This window comes from Lepidochelys olivacea (genome assembly GCF_965140295.1).
Source record: "Lepidochelys olivacea isolate rLepOli2 genome assembly, chromosome: 11".
Lineage (NCBI taxonomy): Eukaryota > Metazoa > Chordata > Testudines > Cheloniidae > Lepidochelys > Lepidochelys olivacea.
The window spans coordinates 39,411,397-39,432,781 of NC_140421.1; the positions used below are offsets into that span (position 1 = coordinate 39,411,397).

General features: G+C 42.4%; 1 protein-coding gene across 3 annotated transcripts in view; it reads left to right on the forward strand.

Annotated features, from left to right (window-relative positions):
• The window catches only part of UBR3 (ubiquitin protein ligase E3 component n-recognin 3), a 215,164-nt gene that overhangs the window by 81,059 nt on the left and 112,720 nt on the right, over nucleotides 1-21,385 (forward strand). For all 3 annotated transcript variants that reach the window (XM_084642586.1, XM_084642587.1, XM_084642588.1), the window contains 2 exons: nucleotides 8,188-8,284; nucleotides 16,758-16,899. In XM_084642586.1, coding sequence (XP_084498712.1) covers nucleotides 8,188-8,284; nucleotides 16,758-16,899 — 239 coding nt within the window. The remainder of the gene's footprint in view (nucleotides 1-8,187; nucleotides 8,285-16,757; nucleotides 16,900-21,385) is intronic.

Genomic DNA, 21,385 nt, shown 5'->3' on the forward strand with positions numbered 1-21,385 from the left:
ATATCAACATATTAGAGCTCAAATTTAATGTCCGTTAAATTTGCCAACAGTTCGTACAACACATCAAGGTTCACCCAGTCAGGATAATGCTGGACAACAGAGCAGTGATGTATTACATCAGTCAGAAAGGAACAGCAAGATCCCGGTCCTTATGCACTGAATCCATAAAACTATGGAAGTGGTGTATATCACACCACATATAGATCTCAGCAGTTATCTACTAGGACTACAGAACACAGTGGTGATTCCCTCAGCAGACATTTTAGCATCAACCATGAGTGGGATCTGAACAGTGAGGTGTTCCAAGAGATCTCTTAGCTGGAGCTATCCACAGGTAGATCTCTCTTTGCTACTTCACCCCATGCAAAGTGCAGACGATCCTGCTCAAGGGGAGGGCACAGCTACAACTTAAAGGGAGATGACTTGGTTGTTACGTGGCCTTGAGTTCTGATGTACATTTGTCCACCAATACCTCTACTTCTCAAGTTCCTAAATAAATTGAGATGAGAAATTAATGGCCATCCTCCTAGCACCATGAGAGTTGAGACAGGTGTGATTCCTAGAGCTGACCCGCATGTCCATTCAGCCTCCTCGCCACCTTCCTCTGAGCCTGACTCACCCAGGGTTTGGTCACCCCACCCCAGTCATCTCAGGGCCTGGCTTCTTTGTGGCTCTCTGGTATAGAACAAGTCTGCTCTCCAGATATTCAAAGGGTGCTACTTTAATAGCAGAAAGTCCACAACACGGGAAACTTACCTGCAGAAGTAGAAACACTTCCAGGCTTGGTACAACCATGAAGCTTTATGTCCTGTCAAATTCTCTTTGGCTCACATCCTTGCTTACCTGCTGAATTTAAAGACCACATGCTTATCACTGAACTCCGTCAAAGTTCATCTCGCTGCTATCGCAGCTTTTCACCCTCCTATAGAAGGATTCTTAGTCTTTGCTCATCCTACCACTACAAGATTTATTAAAGGCCTTATTCAATCTCTTTCCTCCTACCCAAGGAACCAACTTCACCATGGGACCTCACCTTAGTTCTCAGTGCCCTGAGGGATACCCCCATTTAAACGTATGGGGAGTTGTACCCTCCTTCATTTGTCCCTTTAAGACCTTGTTCCTTCAGCCAGGATGATTGGGGAGCTTGGACTGTTGATGGTGGAGCCACTATACACAGTGTTCTACCACTATAAGGTGTCTCTGCATCCACACCCTTGCTTCCTTTTTAAAGTTTCTTCTGAATTCCAGGTTAAGAGATTCATTTCCTGTTATTTTACACCAAGCCTCACTCTTCAAGAGAAGAAGTGAGCCTCCATACACTGAGCAGTAAAAGAGCTCTTGCCTTTTACCTCGACAGGACTATGCTCTTCTGGGCTTCCCCTGGACTCTTGACCTTCATCTCAGACATCTGCAGGATGGCCACCTGGTCTTCACCATGTGCATTTTAGTGGCATTATGCTCTTGTGGCTGTTTCCAGGGCTGATACGGTTTTTGGTGACATTGTCCGTACTAAATCCACTTCTTTGGCACCCTCCTCCATGATGAAGGGAGTCTCCTGACTTGTAGCACCCATGGGACGCTTCTCAGAGGAGGAGGAGAGGTTACTTATCTTGTACAGTAAGTTGAGATTTTTAGATGTGTGTTCCTCTGGGTGCTCTGCGGCCTGCCCCCCTTCCTCTCTGCCTGGGAGTCTCTATCTTGGGAATTTTGTGGTTGAGAAAAAACTGGAGGTGATCCTCTCTGTATATCCTCATTTGGGGATGAGTTTGTATAGGGCACAGATGCAGATCCGTGGACACTGTTGACAAAAATATCCAATCAAGGGCATGTGTATCCTGACTTGGAGTGCCCATAGGTTCACACATCTCAAAGAACTCAAGTACAAAGTAAGTAACCTCTCCTTTCCTGTTCTGAGGAGCTTGCAGACTAAATTGGACTTAATGCAGCAGAAGTTGATGATCTCAAAGGAGAAGAGGAATGCTAACCTTTTCCAGAAATAAGGTGAAAGCTGTAAATGTTTGTTATAAAAGTAAGTCCAATTTCAAAATGATTGATCATAAACATATGAAAAGAAACTGAATTGTTGGCTAGATTGAATTAAGAACTATACGCACAATTTATAAATTTAAAATCACAGTACTTTGTAACTAAGGGCTTGTCTACACGAGGTGTTTAACCAGAGCTTTTGGCAGTATGCAAGTCACAGTAATTGCATGCACATGGGACGGTGTGTCTTATGTCAAAGCGCATTGTTGTGTACAAACGTCAACAGTTTGCTGTGAATGGAGGATGTAACATTCCCAGAGGATATCCCATGTTACTTCGCTTTGCTGCTCAACAGTGTGAAATTCTGGGATTTTTCTCACTGTGCATTGTGGGATGCATAGCAGAAGTCAGGCTAATTCAAATTGTTAAAAGAAAAAAATTCGGTGATTCATCTGTCTCCCCCCGTACTTCCTTTAAGGGTGGGCTAGCACCATTTTTGAACTGCTGTCGGCCAGCATGGATCCAACAATGCTCCGCGCTGCTATGCTGGCAAACTTGAATATGTAGAGGTTGCTTGTGATGTATTTCGGTATTCAAAGCAGCATGAATTCGGCGTGGAACTTTGCCTGCTGCGTCATCAAACAGGTGATATGGCAGCAGCAGCTCCTCCAGTAACAAGACAGTCGGAGGGGCTTCAGTGGTGGTGGAACCAGAGCACGGATGAAGAAGACGATGACCAAAGGCAACTGATGATAGAGGACTGGTTCCTTGAGTAGCTTCACAGCATGCAGCGCCATTTCTGGGCTTTGGAAACTAGCACGGATTGGTAGGGAAGGATTTTTCTGCAGACCTGAGGTGACCAGCAGCAGTGAGAGAATTTCAGGATGGGGAAGGCAACCTTTCTGGATATGTGTACTGAGCTAACTCCAGAACTATAGCGGCAGCCTAGCAATGTGCTGTGCCCATATCCATGTGCAAGTGGAAAACAATTGCCATCTGTAAGGTGACCACCACTGAATGCTTCCAGTCTGTAGCAAACCAATTTGGCAAGGAGAGATCAACACTGTCATGCTGGTGTGTGATGCCATGGAAAAAATACTGTTGCAATGGTTATTGATGGCTTTGCACACATGGAATTCCCAAGCTGATTGGGACAGTTGATGGGAGCCACATGCTTATTATTTGTCCCCTCCCTCCCAACCAGGCCTCAGAATTCATAAACAGAAAGGGGTATTTCTCCATTGTGCTCCAAGGGCTTGTCACCACCATAGCAAACTTATGGACAGAAATGCTGGGTGGTCTGGAAGGGTCCATAAAACTAGGATCTTTTGGAACTCAGCTCTATTTACTTCAATGGACTTGTCGGTGGGCATGCTATGGACATTAATGGGGTGGACATTGCTCCGGTTATCTTGAGAGACCCAACTTATTCTCTGCTTCCCTGGTCAATGAAGCCATTCACAGGATAATTGGATAGAAGGAAGGAACTGTTTAACTGCTGCCTCAGTAGTTGCAGAATGGAATTGGAGTGTGCATTTGGCTGTTTGTAGGGGGGAAGGCACTGTTTGTTTGTGGAACAGGCTGGAAGCAGCAGGAAAAAAGTCCCAAAGATTATAGCAGTGTGTTGTATTTTGCACAATATTTGTGAGAGTAAAGGAGAGAGCCTTAGCGATGGGTGGGAAGCTAAGGTGCAGAGACTTCCTCAGTAGTTGAGCTGCCAGCAAGGTGCCTAATACAGAATGTAAAGAGCTGGGGCAATATCAGGAATGTGTACTGTGCTTAATTTGAGTCTTCCGGCCTGAAATTGTGCTGCTGTGCATTCAGCTGTTGACCAGTGGAGGGGGTAAGGTCTGGAAGTTTTTTGTGCAGCTTAGTGGGGTTTTTTTTTATGGGCAGTGGAAGTGCAATGCTGTGGCAGTCTGTCTTGTACCTTGTGTCTTTGCCTCCATGTGTTTGTAAAGCCTTACGAATTAGTACAAAGTTAATTATTTTCTGTGAAAAATGAACGGTCGACAATGACATTTTAAAGGTTTTAATGGTTAAACAATCTGTTAGGAACAAACAGAAATGAACCTTCAACTGAAATGAAAATGAAATGACTTTTTTTGATTATGAAACACTGTATTAAACACAAAAGGTCATTTCATTAAAAGAGCAATGAAACAAAGCAGGGAAGTGCAGGCATCAGGAGCTAGCTCGACGCTCAAGAAGCTTAGAATCACAGGCAAGTATATGTCTTAGTGCTGCCTCTTCTAGTTTGTTGCACCTCTTGTGTTGAGCGCTGAAGCTCAAAATTACTGGGGGCCACAGAGGGCTCAAAGGAGCTGGGGTCCCAGGTGCCACTGTTCTCAGTGCCCCAAGCTGGGGTTTGCAAGGGGAATGGCTTCTGGCAGCAGTGCTGCAGGTGGACAGTGGGGAGGAGGAGCTGTTGTTCCCAGAGGCCTGTGTTGTAGGGCCGTGGTTCTCAGCCAGGTGTCTGTGGCTGCCTGGGGCCCCCATGAGCAGGTTTCAGGGAATCCACCAAGCATGGCCAACATTAGACTCTCTAGGACCCAGGGCAGAAAGCCAAATGCCTGCCACGCTGGACTGTAGCCTGGGGCCCCAAACCCCACCACCCGGGGCTAAAGCCAAAGTCTGAGCAACTTAGCTTCGCGATGCCCTGCGTGGCATGAGGCCCTAATGAGGCCCTTGCTACCCCCTTATGCTGGCCTGGCTTTTATATGCAGAAAACCAGTTGTGACACAGCTGGGCCGTGGAGTTTTTATAGCACACTGCGGGGGGCCTTCAGAAAGAAAAAGGTTGAGAACCCCTGTTGTAGGGTCTGTATAACATGGCTGGGTGTTGGTTTGCAGTACTGCATTGCCTGCTGCTTTAGTAGTAGCATGAATTGCAACAGGACATCTTAGCTTTGAATTGCCTCCAGGTGTTGCCTCTGCATTTCACTATCTTTTTTCCATACTGTCTTTGGCCACAACATCGCTTTCCCTGGCAACTGCCATGCAGTCCTTTGCCACTGCAACAATCTCCCTGGAAATCATCTTGTTGGATTCCCTTCCCATCATCAGACACCGCTCTCTGTCTCCACCTCTCTGGATTTCTCCTGGTGTGGTGTGGTGATGTGTGGGTGGGATTTTTTTGGTGGAGGATGGGGGGCATAGATTCTGAAATGATGTCCATGAACATTTCATCACAAGTTTTCCGTTTTCTCTCGCTCAGGTTTGCCAGCCCTCCGCCATTGATAAAATCCCTGTCCTTAATGGTCTGGCCAGTGCAGGGTGCTATAGCTGTGCAGATATTTGTTCATAACAAGTGGTTATGGTTCATGTTCTAGGGAGAATGTGATAGCAATTTTTTCACACATTTTTCTGGTTTTACCATCTCTGAGATTCTTTCCAGGCGGGAGGGAATCTTGGAGACAGTGATGCGTGCATTGGGATTTTTGTCTGTGCAGTATATACTGTTTGGCTTTGCAGTTGTGCCTTGGAGGCTGAGGGAGAGTGTGTGAGTGTGTGTTCAGGAATATATTCTGGATATGGAGATGCTGTTGGGAATTATGATCCTGATCTGCCTTTGCAGTATTGCTGTGTCTTGGTAGTGCATACATGGTATAGGACGAGTTAACGGGGGAGCCGCTATAGTAATCCCCTCTACATCCCCGTTAGTCTGTCCTTATTTTGGATGACATTTCACTGAGATGGGTGACTAGGAGGCAGAGAATGGCCTTACTGAAAAAGGCAAAGGGCAGACCAGCAAGATACACTGTGAAGTTATTCGCCAAGATGATTCTCCCCCAGAAGTGCTGTAGGTGAGGAGGGGAGCTGCGAACTACCCTGGGGAGAAGGCCATGCAGCTATTCTTTATAATTGCTGAACAACTATCTCTGAGCCTTAGATTTTGCTTTATCTCCCCTGCAGACATGTTGAAAGTGCTGTGAAAAATAGCTAGCTTTCTGCACTGATTATATGAAGATTCATTATTATCACTGAGAATGGTGTTACAGGACATTTGTACGTCAGCAGGGGGTTGTACCCTTTGTGGCCGTATGGGCATGCAGTATCGATGTCTATCTTGTGTAAAGTCAGAACACTAACCAAACTTCTTTTCCTGTAATCGCTGTCTCAATAAACTTTCGCATTTCACACAAAATAATGTTTTCCTTATTTGAATCTACTGCAGGAGGGAGGGTGGATAGAGATTGTGGCTTCGCTATGCTGCCAGCTGCCGTTTTGTGGTGCCAAACTGGATTTGGGGTGTGTGGAGTGGGTGTTCTCCAGGCAGGACAGCTGAGGAAGGGGAAAAGAAAATAGATACACGGACGCATCCCTTCCATAGTGTGGGCCTGAAAACGGTCAGTAGTTGGGGCTTTAGTATGAGGAGGCGGCGAGTTGCCCAGCCAGAGTAGCTGCTGTCTTGGAAAGGTATGTGGGGCACCAAACAGACAGCATGGGCTGAGGGAGGGAGGTGGAGATCTTGGACTCAGAAAGGCTTCTAGCTCACATCTACCTACACTGGCTATGGCCATGGGGCACCAGAACACAGGCTAGCAAGGCTGTGTAATAACAATAATAATAATGAATTAAAACTTTAATATTAAATTATCTAAAAAATTATTAATAGACTTACACACCGATAGGATCAGCCTCGTCAGTCCTGGTCTGCATTGCTGCCTGGGAATCGAAGTTGGTTGCTGCATGTCAGGAATCTGGCTCTCCTATCTTCTGTATCAGAATCCTGAGTCTTGAACAGATCCTGGCTTTCTGGGGGTGATCTCTTCATGGGTCTCCTCATGTTCATCATCCAATGAATTTTGCTGGTCTTTCTGGTCATCCTTGAGGGAGTGGAGGGGTGAGTGGGCAGCGGGCTCCACAAGTTTCTGGATTGTATAGTTATGTAAAATTCTATCCAGTATCTCAAGAAGTTGACAGGTTACATGTCCCTGGCCAGATTTTTTCACTGTCATCCCTTGTTTTAATGTAGGTCCTCCTGAGCTACTTGTTCTTTATCTAGTACTGTTTGGCATTTGGTCTTGGCTCCTCACAGACATCTGTCTAGCAGTGTCTGCAAAAATAGGTCTTTATTCCGGTGGCTGTCACAAGAACTTCCTGCCCCAGCACTTCTCCCCAGATGGTGAAAAGATCCAGGGTTTTGGTGCAGCTCCAAGCAGCTGCTTGAGGCATGTTGTGGAGCTTCTGGAGTATTATCGTAGCTATGGTGAGAAACTGGAATCCATGAGCAAAAGGACAAATTCTGGCTGTGTGCCAGTTGATAAATGGGGGGACATCTGGTTAACTTGACCCCAGAGGAGGGGAGGACACACAGGTAAACAGGTCAGTAACATTAACCTGCAAAGTAGTGTGGGGTAGCTGTTGGAAGAGTGCCAAAGTAGTTTGCAACAGCATTGCATGCACATGAACAATGGACTGTACTAACTTGATTTCCAGCAAAGTTAGTTCACTTTGAAAGAGGACTCCAGAGTTTGCCATAAATACAGAGTCAGTGTACTACAATAAATTGTGTTGTGCATACACAAGTATTTTAAAACTGGATTATTTTGACTTAATCCAGTTTAACACCCCTCCATTTGCCCCTCTCCTTGGTGTAGACAACCCCTAAATGTCATCCAACCATTAACCATGTTCATTATCTCTTATTTCCAGGACTGGCTATATTTACCAAATTCTGTCTTTTCCTAAAAGAGTTCAAAATAAAGCAAAATATCATGAATATGAAAAAGTGGGGATGTGAACTGCAACTAAGGAAACACTGCTGTTATTCAGGGCTTTGAAATAATTTTTGAATGATGCTTTATAAATCCAGTTTTTCTTTTATAGTCAGTTGTCATTTTAGAGGCATCATACAAGTTTTTTTGTATAATGTAAGGTATTATACAAAAATAAATGAAATTCTACAAGGTATTGAAGTCAAGCTGCTTAGTAAAAGCTATCTATTGCCTGAAAAGTTCTTACTTTTTAATTTTTATTGTGTAACTGAGAGAAAATATCTTTAATTGTGAAGATATGCACTGATGTATGAAAAAGTAAGAAACTAAGCTACATTGTCTGCTGCTGAAGACAATTTAGAAAATTAAAAATTACATAAAATACATGTGCCTCCTGTAATCTAATTAACAAAATAATCTAGAATAATTTATAGTGTTTAGAAGTTAATGTTAATTTATGCTTGCTTTTTTTTTTTAAACAGCTGATATCTGGGATAAAGAATTTGACCCAGTCATGGTAATTCTTCGTACAGTTTACCGTAGAGATGTGCAATCTGCAATGGACAGATATACAGCATTGTAAGTTGATCATACTCAGTAGTATAAGAACAGAATACTGCGTATCGTACAGGGTCTTTATTTTATGGGTATTCATTGGCATGCTATGTCATTATGTCATTAAAAGGACAATATCAATATTTTTAGGCCCCAAATTTGACTTTCAGTAAATAATTATACATTGAGAGACAGTGTCTGGATTCTTATGATTTTAATCTATCTTTCTCCCTCAAATCAACTTAACCCCAGGTTCTACACCTGATCAGGGCTTGCAGTTTGGGGGGCAAAACCTCCTCTGGTCCCCACAAACTATACTCATGAACGGTTTCAGAGTAACAGCCGTGTTAGTCTGTATTCGCAAAAAGAAAAGGAGTACTTGTGGCACCTTAGAGACTAACCAATTTATTTGAGCATGAGCTTTCGTGAGCTACAGCTCACTTCATCGGATGCATACCGTGGAAACTGCAGCAGATATTATATACACACAGAGATCATGAAACAATACCTCCTCCCACCCCACTGTCCTGCTGGTAATAGCTTATCTAAAGTGATCATCAAGTTGGGCCATTTCCAGCACAAATCCAGGTTTTCTCATCCTCCACCCCCCTACACACAAACTCACTCTCCTGCTGGTAATAGCCCATCCAAAGTGACAACTCTCTTCACAATGTGCATGATAATCAAGGTGGGCCATTTCCTGCACAAATCCAGGTTCTCTCACCCCCTCACCCCCCTCCAAAAACCACACACACAAACTCACTCTCCTGCTGGTAATAGCTCATCCAAAGTGACCACTCTCCCTACAATGTGCATGATAATCAAGGTGGACCATTTCCAGCACAAATCCAGGTTTTCTCACCACCCCCCACCCCCATACACACACAAACTCACTCTCCTGCTGGTAATAGCTCATCCAAAATGACCACTCTCCCTACAATGTGCATGGTAATCAAGGTGGGCCATGTCCAGCACAAATCCAGGCTCTCTCACTCTCCCCCCCCCACCCCCTGGACACACACAAACTCACTCTCCTGCTGGCAATAGCTCATCCAAACTGACCACTCTCCAAGTTTCTTCTCATGAAGAAGACTAAAGTATTCCAAACTGACCACAGTCAGTGGTTGCAACTAGTGGACAGCCAGATGACCAAGTTGTTAAGTGTTTATGTCGTGTAATTAGGAAACCAGTAAGATTCAGAGACTCTTAACAGACTGATATGTACGGAACTTCAAAGACAGGGTGATAGTGTCAGTGTAAATGGTAGGCACAGTCTGTGAAATACCTTATTTAAACGAACCCCGGCCATACCTGGCAGAGCATTAAAGGAGCTTATGCCGAACACATCTGGTGTGTATAAGCAAGGTCTGTAGCCAGTCCATATCTGGTACAGAGGAACATGACAAATGGGATGGTTTGGTGTGCAGGGGAAGCACAAAGCAAATTAAAAGGAACCAACAAGATTATATACCTTTTTGATCTTTTCTTACATGTTGTCTTTATCACTGTTTGTTTGTCTTTTCTGCTTAGATACATGAGATCTTCAGGGTAAAGACTGCATCTTCATATCTGTCTGTACAGTGCTTAGCACAAAAAGGTGCTTATCCTAACTGGGATCGACGGGCCCAATCACAATAAAAATATTAATAATGATAAATGGACATAACACAGGGGATTGCAAGGTGTAATCCATTGTTAATGAAGTATTTCGAGGCCTTTGGGTAGAAGATCTTACATCAATGCAAATAACTTTTAGGAATGAGAGGAAGCAGAACATAGAACTCAGCTACAATGTAATGCTGAGTAAGGGGTAATAGTAATCAAGAGACTGAAGCATCGGAACCCTGAGTGTGTGTGTGTGTGTGTTGCCTTATTCATAGTTCTGATACACAGCCCTCTGGCTACATCATAGATGTGAAAATGTGACTTTTCTTTTTGTTAACTGGTGGTGGGAATGTGTCAGACTTGTGGAACAAACTGCGGAAGACTTTTTGAGACCAGTAGATTAAAAGTCCTGGCCTTCATTTTGGATTTGCTCTATGCATGCATCCTTGCACCACTAGACATACATATACCTGTGTATGCACTGGATGTAGGTGAAAGAGCATCTGATGAATCCCCTGTCCTGTCCCAATTTCTGACAGAGGTTTAGGGACACTCAGAGCATAGGGTTGCATCCCTGACCATTTTGGCTAATTAACCATTGGTGAATCTATCCTCTGTGAATTTATCTAATTCTTTTTTGAACCCAGTTATACTTTTGGCCTTTACAACATCCCCTGATAACAAGTGCCACAGATTGGCTGTGTGTTGTGTGAAGAAATACTTCCTTTTGTTTGTTTTAAATCTACTGCCTATTAATATCATTAGTGACCCCTGGTTCTTGTGTTATGGGAAGGAGTAAATAACACTTCTTTATTGACTTTCTCCACGCCATTCATGATTTTAATCACTTCTGTCAGATCCCACCTTAGTTATCCATTTTCCGATATGAACAGTGCCAGTCTTTTTAATATCTCCTCTTATGAAAGCTGTTCCAGATCCCTAATCATTTTTGTTGCCCTTCTCTGTACTTTTTATAATTCTTATATATTTTTTTAAGATGGGGTGTCCAGAACTGCAAGCAGAATTCAAAGTGTTGGTGTACCATGGATTTATATGGTGGCATTGTGATATTTTCTGTCTTATTATTGATCCCTTTCCTAATGGTTCCTAACATTGGCTTTTTTGACTGCTGCTGCAAATTGAGTGGATGTTCTCAGAGAACTTTCCACAATGATTCAAAGATCTTCCTTGAGTGGTAACAACTAATTTAGATGCCATCATTTTGTCTGTATAGTTGGGATTATATTTTCCAATGTGCATTTCTTTGAATTTATCAACATTGAATTTCATCTGCCATTTTGTTCCCCAATCACCCCGTTTAGTGAGATCCCAGTCTTAGACCATGTCTATACTTACCAGGGATTGACGCTGCTGCGATCAATGCAGTGGGGGTCAATTTAGTGGGTCTAGTGAAGATAAGTCTTCACTAGACCCACTAAATTGACTGCAGAGTGCTCTCTGGTCGACTCTGGTAGTCCACTGGAACGAGAGGAGCAAGGTAAGACACAGTGGTAAGTCGACCTAAGATACGTTGACTCCAGCTATGTTATTCACGTAGCTGGAGGAACATAACTTAGGTCAACTTACCCCAGTAGTGTAGACAAGGCCTCTGTTCAGTCCAAAGCAGATTGCAGTCTTGAGTGATTTTGTATCATCTTCAAACTTTGCCACCTGACTGTTTATCCCTTTTCCCTGATCATTTATGAATATATTGAACAGCACGGGCCCCAGTGCATATCACTGTGGGATACCACTCTGTACCTCTCTCCATTCTGAAAACTGTCCATTTATTCCTACCCATTGTTTCCTATCTTTTAGCCAGTTACTGATCCATGAAAAGACTTTCCCTCTTATCACATGACCTCTTATTTTGCTCAGGAGCCTTTGGTGTGGGACCTTGTTTTCTGAAAGTCCAAGTACACTATATTGACTAGATCACCTTTGTCCACATGCTTGTTGACACTCAGAGAATTCTAATAGATTGGTGAGGCATGATTTCCGTTTAAAAAAGTTGTGTTGATTCTTCCCCAACATATTGTGTCGTCTATGTGTCTGATAATTTTGTTCTTTACTATAGTTTCAACTAGTTTTCCTGGTACTTAAGTTAAGCTTACTGCCTTGTAATTGCCAGGATTGCCTCCAGAACATTTTTAAAAAATTGGCATTACATTAGCTATCCTCCAGTCATTTGGTACAGAGGCTCATTTAAGCAATACGTTACATACCACAGTTAGTAGTTCTGCAATTTCGTATTTGAAGTTCTTCAGAACTCCTGAGTGAATACCCTCCGGTCCTGGTCACCTATTACTGTAAAATTTATCAGTTTGTTCCAAAACCACCTCTATTGACACCTCAGTCTGGGACAGTTCTTCGGATATGTCACGTAAACAGAATGGCTTAGATGTGGGAATCTTCCTCACATATTCTGCAGTAAAGACCTATACAGAGAATTAATTTAGCTTCTCCACTATGGCTTTGTCTTCCTTGAGCACTCCTTTGGCACCTCGATTGTCCAGTGGCCCCACTGATTGTTTCGCAGGCTTTCCACTTCTGAATTACTTAAAAAATTTTCCTGTTAGTTTTTGTGTCTTTTGCTAATTGTTCTTCAAATTCTTTTTTGGCCTGCCTAATTATACTTTTACACTTGGCTTGCTGGGGATTATGCTCCTTTCTGTCTTCCTCAGTTGGATTTGACTTCCAGTTTTTAAAGGGTCACTTTTTGTCTCTGCCTCTTTTACTCTGTTGTTTTTTGGTCCTCTTACTGTTTTTTTTTTAATTTGGGGTATACATTTAGTTATGATGTGTTTAAAAAGTTTCCATGCAGCTTGCAAGCATTTCACTCTTGTGACTTTAATTTTCATTTAACAGTTTCCTACTTTTTGTGTAGTTCCCCTTTCTGAAGTTAGCTACTGTGGTGGGTATATTTGGTATTTCTCCCCCTACAAGAATATAAAATTTAATTACATTATGGTCACTATTACCAAGCAGTTCAGCTATATTCACCTTTTGGGTGAGATTCTTTGCGCCACTTAGGACTAAATCAAGCATTCCCTCTCCCCTTGTGGGTTCCAGTACTAGATGCTCCAAGAAGCAGTCATTAATGTCTCAGAATTTTATCTCTTCATCCCATTCTGAGGAGACATGTTTCCAGTCAATATGGGGATAGTTGTAATCGCCCATTATTATTGGGTTTTCTGTTTTTTGTAGTCTCTGTGATCTCCCTGAGCATTTCAAAATCACCATCACCATCCTGATCAGGTGGTCAGTAGTATATTCCTGCTGCTATACTCTTATTATTCAACCATGGAATTTCTATCCATAGAGATTTTATGGTACAGTTTGATTTATTTAAGATTTTTACTATACTTACTTTCTTTCACATATAGTGCTACTCATTTTGTATACTTTGATCCTGGTATGATCATGTCCCATTCATTATCTTCATTCCACAAAGTTTCTGTGATACCTATTATATCAATACCAGCCACTCAAGTTCAGCCATTTTAGGCTTGTTCTACACTATAGACTTACGACTGCATAACTACATCGCTCAGGAGTGTAGAAAATCCACACTCCTCAACAACGTAGGTATACCAACTGAACTCCTGGTATAGACAGCACTCTGTCGATAGGAGGGTTTCTCCCATCAACATAGCTACTGCTTCTTGAGAAGGGATGGGAAGAGATCTCCCGCTGGCATAGGTAGTGTCTTAACTAAGTGCTATAGCTCCATCGGTACAGCTTCACTTCTGCAGCGCTGTATGTGTAGACAGGCCTTTAGTATTTAGACTTCTAGCATTTGTATACAAGCACTTGATTAAATTTGCCAATATTTAGTTGTCTGTGTTCATGAGATGTAATTGAATGGGACTCTTTGTCATTTGACTGTTTCTCTTGATTCCTACCTGTATGTATCAACTTCTATCCTCTCCTCTTTATTAGGATTTAGCGTAAGCCCTTTAATAAGTCCTCCCGTAAAAGATGTCTCTGTCCAAAGTATGTGTTGTTCCACACCTGTTGTCTTTCCTCCAGCCCTTAATTTAAAAACTCCTCTATGACCTTTTTAATTATATATGCCAGCAATCTTGTTCTGTTTTGTTGTAGGTGGAGCCCATCTTTTAACACTTTTTTAAAAAAAATGTAATTTGATGTATTAAATGTTGGCTGGGTAACTTTTGCATTCAAGACATAATTTTAGAATTGCTGCATTTGAAAAGAAAAAATGCAGGTCACTTTCATATACCAAGAAACTACTATGCAAGTGAGTTTTGATGGAGGTGAGTTTCAGAAAGATAGAATATGAGCCTTCTTTACTTTAACTGGTTTAATTCAGCATCTGGGCTTGCCCATTCCTTCCAGCCTATCCCAGGCCAGGTGCGAGAAATCTACTCGTTCATTTGCTCATTTTGTTCCATTCTCCCTACTTTTGCTCTCTACATTACTGTTTTAATTCACCCATCCTTTTCCTCTTCCTCAACTGTTGCTAACACCACTTTCTTCCTCTTTTATTAGACTCTCTACTCCAACCAAGTTCTGCTCACATGCAGGGCAAGGGGACTGCAGGGACCTATTTGTGGCTTCTGAATTCACAGCCATCCAGCTGCACACACATTAGAACTAATATGCCAGTTGAGAATTGGGCTGAGCTCTGCCATGCCCCCCCTTCCCTGTAACACCCACTTCCTTAGTGGACTTTGTGTCTATACTGTTCCTCTTGTGAAATCCAACAGGATTCTGTTCTAGGCTCCCTGTTTTTTTCGGTCTGCCTTTTCTCCCCTTTTAACCATTTGTATGTCTACACTTGGAGTTGGCAGAGTGATTCCCAGCTCAAGGAAACATATTCACGCCAGCTCTTATTGACCTAGCATGCTAAAAATAGAGTATAACTGTAGCAGCTGGAGCCACAGGATGGCTAGCCACTCTGAGTACTTGCCCTTAGTTACTACTCTTGCACTGATATTCAACTGTATGTCCTTTACCCTGAACTGTGCTCCACCACTACTTCTGTGTTTGGAGGCATGCCTGTCACCACCTACACAGGACTACCAGTATGTGACTATGCCTCAGATTCTCTCAGCAGAAATTTTCGTCCATGCCCTTGAAAACTGCAAGGCTCTTCCGTGAGGCTTTCCCAGATTTCAGATGTCCACATGCAGGCACATACAGAATGCTGCTATTGGCTTTTTCATTCAAACAGTCACATGACCCCATCAGCTAATTACATTCTACAATGACAGAGACACACAATAACAAAGGGAGAGAAATTACAAGGTATAAGCCAGGGGTGGGCAAACCTTTTAGCCCGAGGGCCACATCGGGGTTGCCAAACTGTGTGGAGGGCAGGGTAGGGAAGGCTGTGCCTCCCCAAACAGTCTGGCCCCCGCCCCCCTATCTGCCCCCTCCCACTTCCCGCCCCCTGACTGCCCCCCTCAGAAACCCCGACCCATCCAAACCCCCGCACTCCTTGTCCCCTGACTGCCCCCTCCCAGGACCCCCCCGCCACAACCTCCCCCCAGGACCTCACTCCATATCCAACTCCCCCCGTCCCCTTACTGCCCCAACCTTTATCCACAGGCCTGTCCCCTGACAGGCTCCCTGGGACTTCCACGCTTATCCAATCCCCGCTGCTCCCTGCCCCCTTACCATGCCACTCAGAGTGGCAGGAGCTCGCAGCCGTGCAGCCAGGCTGGAGCCAGCCACGCTGCCCAGAATGCTGGCGGCGTGGCTGTGGGGGGGGAGGGACAGCAGGGGAGGGGCCAGGGGATATCCTCCCCAGCCAGGAGCTCAAGAGCTGGACAGGACAGTCCTGCGGGCCAGATATGGCCCGTGGGCCATAGTTTGCCCACCTCTGGTTTAAGCAAAGGAGAAAACATATGGTTTTAGGAGAGATTTGGGAAAAAATGTAAAGATACAGGGAGGATGTTCCATACCTCAATGAATAATTTAATTTTATAAGGTGTTAAATATACCATGTGTATTAAAAATACTATACAAAGTAGTTCAACATTTCCCTTTTTCTAGTTTTTTTAAACACAAAAACATTGTCCTGTTGTATCATCTTGTCTATAGATAAGTACATGTTTGACTCAAGCAACAAGTCTCATAATTTTCTGAGGAATAAGTGGCTGAGAGGAACTGGGCCATACACTAGCATATTCTGAAAAATTGATGCTCAAACAGTATATACAAATATAATTTGTGCAGTATTGAAATATTGTGTATCTTGGTTTCATGATGATATTGGTTTTTGTCAGGTACTAAGGGAAGAGACCACGGCCAAAATGTGCAAATATAGATACCCAAAGTCAATTCTGATTTTTCAGAAGTGCTGAGCACACACAGCTCCCATTGAAGATAATTCGTATTGAAATAATAGGTATTACAGTTGCTCAGTATCTCTAAATACAGTAGTCTAACTTTCGGAAGTCAAAGGCAGGTGCCTTACTTTTGACACAAAAGTTAGAAAACTTTGGTCCATGCTAATATATATTATAACTGTAGCCACATGGAAAAACAGATTTTGCTAAGGTGAAGACATTTCTGCAAATTGTTGTTCTTTTACGATCTTTGAAAGACTGAAACAAGCATTCTTGAAGTCATTGCAACTGATTTGTACAGGTCCATTCTCATAATGATTCAAGAGGGGATTTACACCAGCACTGACTCCCAGTAATAGTAATGAGTGACCTTTGTCAATCCATTGCTCATAAAGGAGATATGTTTGAAAAATGTTGTGTAACATAAATAATACTGCTTTGAAACTGTCAGTACCCTAAGACATAAGTTACCTGTATATTTTGATTCCCTATTGTCTATAATAGAGCTATTGTTTTCGTTCTGATTAGTGAAGCATTTAATTTTAGTCTCTCTTTTTTTTTTTTTTTTTAAACAGTTTAAAGCAGAGTGGAAAATTCCCCGGAAACCCCTGGCCTCCCTACAAGAAACGAACACCACTGCATCCAAGCTATAAAGGTCTCATGAAGCTTTTGCACTGTAAAACCTTGCACATTGTACTGTTCACACTTCTTTATAAGGTACAGTTGTAGTTCTGCATAATGAGAAAAAACTAGTTTTATTTTCTTATCTTAAAATAAGAGTGCTTAAAATTAAGTAGATTTCTTACACTTGATTTATAGTGTTCAGGTTCATATGTGTGTAAATATTGATACTTTTGTACTTTAGAGAAAAAAATAATTTGTTTTTGATTAATGAAGGATTGTTTATGAATTAAACTAAGGTTGAGTTGTAACATCAGAATACACCATTTTCTACTTTTAAAAATTTTCAGTTTCTGCTTTCTGTTTTTTTTTTTAGTAGCTTCTGTTTTTAAATGAAGTGGAATATAAATGCATGAATTCAAAGATGTAAATTTTTTAAATTTTTTCAGTAATTTATTTTATGACCATGCTCATGTTCTATGATTTTTCTGTGTTTGTCACTGTCTGTTATATATTATGTATGTTCCTTAATAGTCAGGTGTCCTAATAGCACCACCTGTTGTTAAGGTTGCCTGACACATTAGTGTCCCATTAGTGTTTTCATTTGCTTATGGCTTTGCCTAACTTTTACCATTTAGGCTGAAATTTTACATGTCGTGTGTGTCTCAGACTGAATTTATTTGGAAAATTTTCAGCTAAAACAGTTAAGACATTTCTAAGAATGAGGCTAGGGAAAAATACATTGTCATGCCCATGATTTTAAAAAATAAATAAATCTGTTCTAACACCCCCCATGCTTTTGAGCAGGAACTTGAAATTTAACAAGGAGGTGCCCTGTGTGTCAGGGATGTGCCTTTTGCCATCCCCATGAAAATACGTCCACATTTGGCCAAGTTATAAGCCTTTGAAAAATCACAGTTCACATCTGCTCAGTAGATACTTGGTAAATATTGGCAGCTAAAGTCTCTAAAGATTTAATTCACACTTGAGCATGATCTCTAGGGATGAGAAGGACTTGCCCTGCAATTGCAGTTGCAGGTCCAGGCACTGGAATGGAGAGCTTATATCTCCTGTATTCTCATTGCCTTTCCTTGCTGATATCCAGGCAGGGTAGAAGAGGAAGCTGCCTTATAGAAATGCAGAAGGGACAAGAACAGACCACGGTGATGGCGAGTAGTTTGGGACATAGAGCCTGTTGGGGTGGAAACTGGGACAGAAAATTGGTAGGAGCAGGAAAGGAAAACCGGGACTGCAAGCTGGGATGTGGGGGACTAGAATGACTGGTCAAAGTGACTGGGAGCTGGAGGAGGGAATGAGGGGCAGTGAGGGGGCAGGAGAGATGAAGATTGGATCAGGAGCCAGAGGAGGCTAGGAGTGAAAAAAAAGTGGGGTGGAGGTTAGGGTTGGGGAGCCAGAACTGAGGGAAAGCCAGGGAGCAGGGGGAGAACTGTGTAAAGAAACTGGGACAAGGAGCCAAGGAGTGCATGAGTGGGGAGGATGGAGATTGGATGAGGAGTCTAGGGAGGGAGACTGGGACTAATAGCCAGTGCAGATGTGTGGAGGGGAAGTAGTGAAGAGACAGATCAGATGAGGACCTGGGCAGAAGTCTAAAGATTGGGGACAAGGGGGAAAGTGGGAATGGCTGGGCAGGGAAAATGGGACTGAGGGGGGAACTGAAGCAGGATGATTGGGATGGGGAGAGAAGCGGGGCAGACTTGAATTGGCTGGGCCAGGAGCCTGGCACTGGGATAATAAGCTTGAAAAGTGAAGACTGGGACTGGGTAGGCAAGAATAATAGGACTGAGACAAAGATCAAGAGTTGGGGAAGACGGGTGGACAGGGACAGCTTGAAGGAGGGGATGAGACAGAAGGGTCAAGTTTGGGGAGGATGGGTAGAAGACTACACTCCTTTTAAGATCCTGTAATGGAACCCAAAATTCTTGAATCTCGGACTCTTCTCCTGTCAGCAGATATCTATGAAACCTATAGTCAAGTGTGTGTCTCCTCCTCCTCTGGTGCTGGTCTAAATGGAGGATGACAACTTACTACTGCTATCAGTTACTCCATTAGTTCAAGTAACAGAGGTCTGTGCAATGGATCTTAAAGTTCCAGCCCTGCTAATGAACCATCTCTTGTTTATGGCCTGATGCTTCAGATTGGAAACTTTTGGACAACACAGCTATCCACACCTGTTTTTCCTTTATGATCTTTTAAAATAATGTTAAGGCTAGTTTCATAGTCCTCTATTTCAGTAGATTTGAACACTTTGAATGCTTGTGCTGTTCAGAGGCTCTGCACTGTCTTTAAGGAATGCATCACCCCAAACTTCTTTGCTCTCATCTCTTGGGGTATGTGGGTTCCCTGTCTTGTCTCACTGGGAAGCTCTCAAGAATCTAAAAGGAAATACTCAGTGTACTTTCCTAATCAGAATATACAAATTTGCTTCTGCTAGGAATATAGGAACTAAGCTGTGATTATTTTTAAGGATTGACTTAAGGGGTCTCTACATGAGTTTTTCTGTACATTTGTGAGTTCTTTTGATTTAAGACAGCATTTGTCATTTTGACCGTTTTTGAGATCACAAAAAATCAAGTATACACATGACTGTTTTGGGAAATATTGCATAATTTGCCTTTTGTTTCTGAGTGGCGTAATAGCTCATGATTTTGTTTCAGTCTTCATGCTAATGCTATCTTGAATGCAGTTCTCTCAAGACCCATTCACAGTGAGGTTAAGCTGAGTTTGCTGAATAAATTTAAAACTGTGCAAACATCATTAGGTAGCTAGACCAGACTAGGTGCAAAACAGCGTTTGTTATAAAAATTTTTAAAATGGCATTCTGGCAGAGCTCAGGGATATAAATGTTTGTAAAATAAGCTGGCCCATTCACAACTAAACTGTATTTAAAACTTGTTTTAAACTTTATTGCAACAAAATCAGTTTGAGCTCAGTATAGACAGGCTTCTAGTTTACTTTCTCCTCCACTTTTTCTCATAAATTGAGCATTCTCACAACTGTTCTTCCCTTTGAATGAAAACATTCGCGGGAGGGGAGGTCTTTCTGGATTTCCTCTTCCGAACTCCATTGGCTGTGACTCTAATAATTCTCCCTCTTCAGGAGAAATGGTGGGGTTTTTTAAGAACTCTTTTTTTCCCTGAATTGATAAGGGTGAAATCTTAAGCTATCTCTTTAATGTATGTATTTATTTTGAGAAGCTTTGTTTGGCTGCTTTTTTATGTATCTTTCTGAAGTCTTTTGAATATGCTCCTCATCAGAGAAGAGTGAAGTGGGCTGGTGCTCTCCTTGGACCTTCTGGAAATTGCATTAGTCTCTATGCTCTTAGAAAGAGTGTCAGCTGGATTTAGTAATCCTGCTTATTTTCTTAGGGTCATAAATAGCTACTTCAAAACTGATCACAGTGAGCAAGAAGGATATAAATTGGAGCTCTCATTTACAGTCCTGGTAGAAAAAGAGAATATTCCTGATGGTCTGGATTCCTCTGATAAGGTTATGAAACATGGACAAGGATCTTAGCAGCAGAGTGTGATGACCAATGTTTATCTGCGAAGAGGATGAGAAGCTGTTTGCTGGAAGCTAAAAGTAATGCTTGAGCAGACTTACCATTTTTCCAGGCTTACGTGACATTTTGATTTAAAATATAGGACAATTTTATTTGGTCATAATCCTAGTGTACACATAATGTATGCCTGGAAAGAAAGGGTGAGGAATAGGGAACTATGTTTGTCTTTTCCATTTAAACTATATATTCACCTGAACATAATTAAGAAAGAGGTCATCACCTCTTGCTGAACAACTGTACATAAAGTGCATTTGCTGAAGTTCTTCATATTTCTCTGATAACTATGCCAGTTGGTGCATTCCAGAGACAGACTTGCTCTTCAGTAGTCTCATTCTCTCACCACTCTTCACCACCAACTCAATTTGAATGCTTGTGTACTTTAGCAGAGGTTTTTAAGTAAGAGACCAAAATCAACACACATGTGGGAGCTGATCTGGAAAACAAGTCTGTGTTTCAAAAAATGAGCTCAGGTTGGTCTTGATACTTATCTAGATCCTTATAATGGTGTCCATCACTGAAACATCTGAGTACCTCTGTGAGATAACCAAGATCATAATAGGCTAGTGGCCTAATTTTCCTCCATACTTCACCCGAGGCAGTTGGGCTCTTTTTGTTTGTTTGTTTGCATTTATTTATTTTTTCCCCTCATTCTATTTCCTACCTCATCTCCCCCCTTTCTCTCTTTGCTATGTTTAGCTGGAACTGTGGGAAAGTGAAGTCAAAGAAATGAGCTTTTCACTTCAATTTGAAGACAGTGAAATTTGTGGTCATTCATATCTCCTTAGGTAATGAGTTCTGAGGAATTGGTCCTGTTGCCAAGAAAGCCCTGCCTTCGGCTCTCATGAGCTTCATCTTTGAGTTTGACATCTTTGTTGTTCCTGGTTAATATAACTGTCAAGGGAGGCCTCTTCAAAGAGGGAAGCACTTTCTGAGGTATCTTGTGCTAATTCCAGGGGGGGCCTCGAAAGGTAACCCAGAGATCTTGCCCTTCAGCCCCGTTTC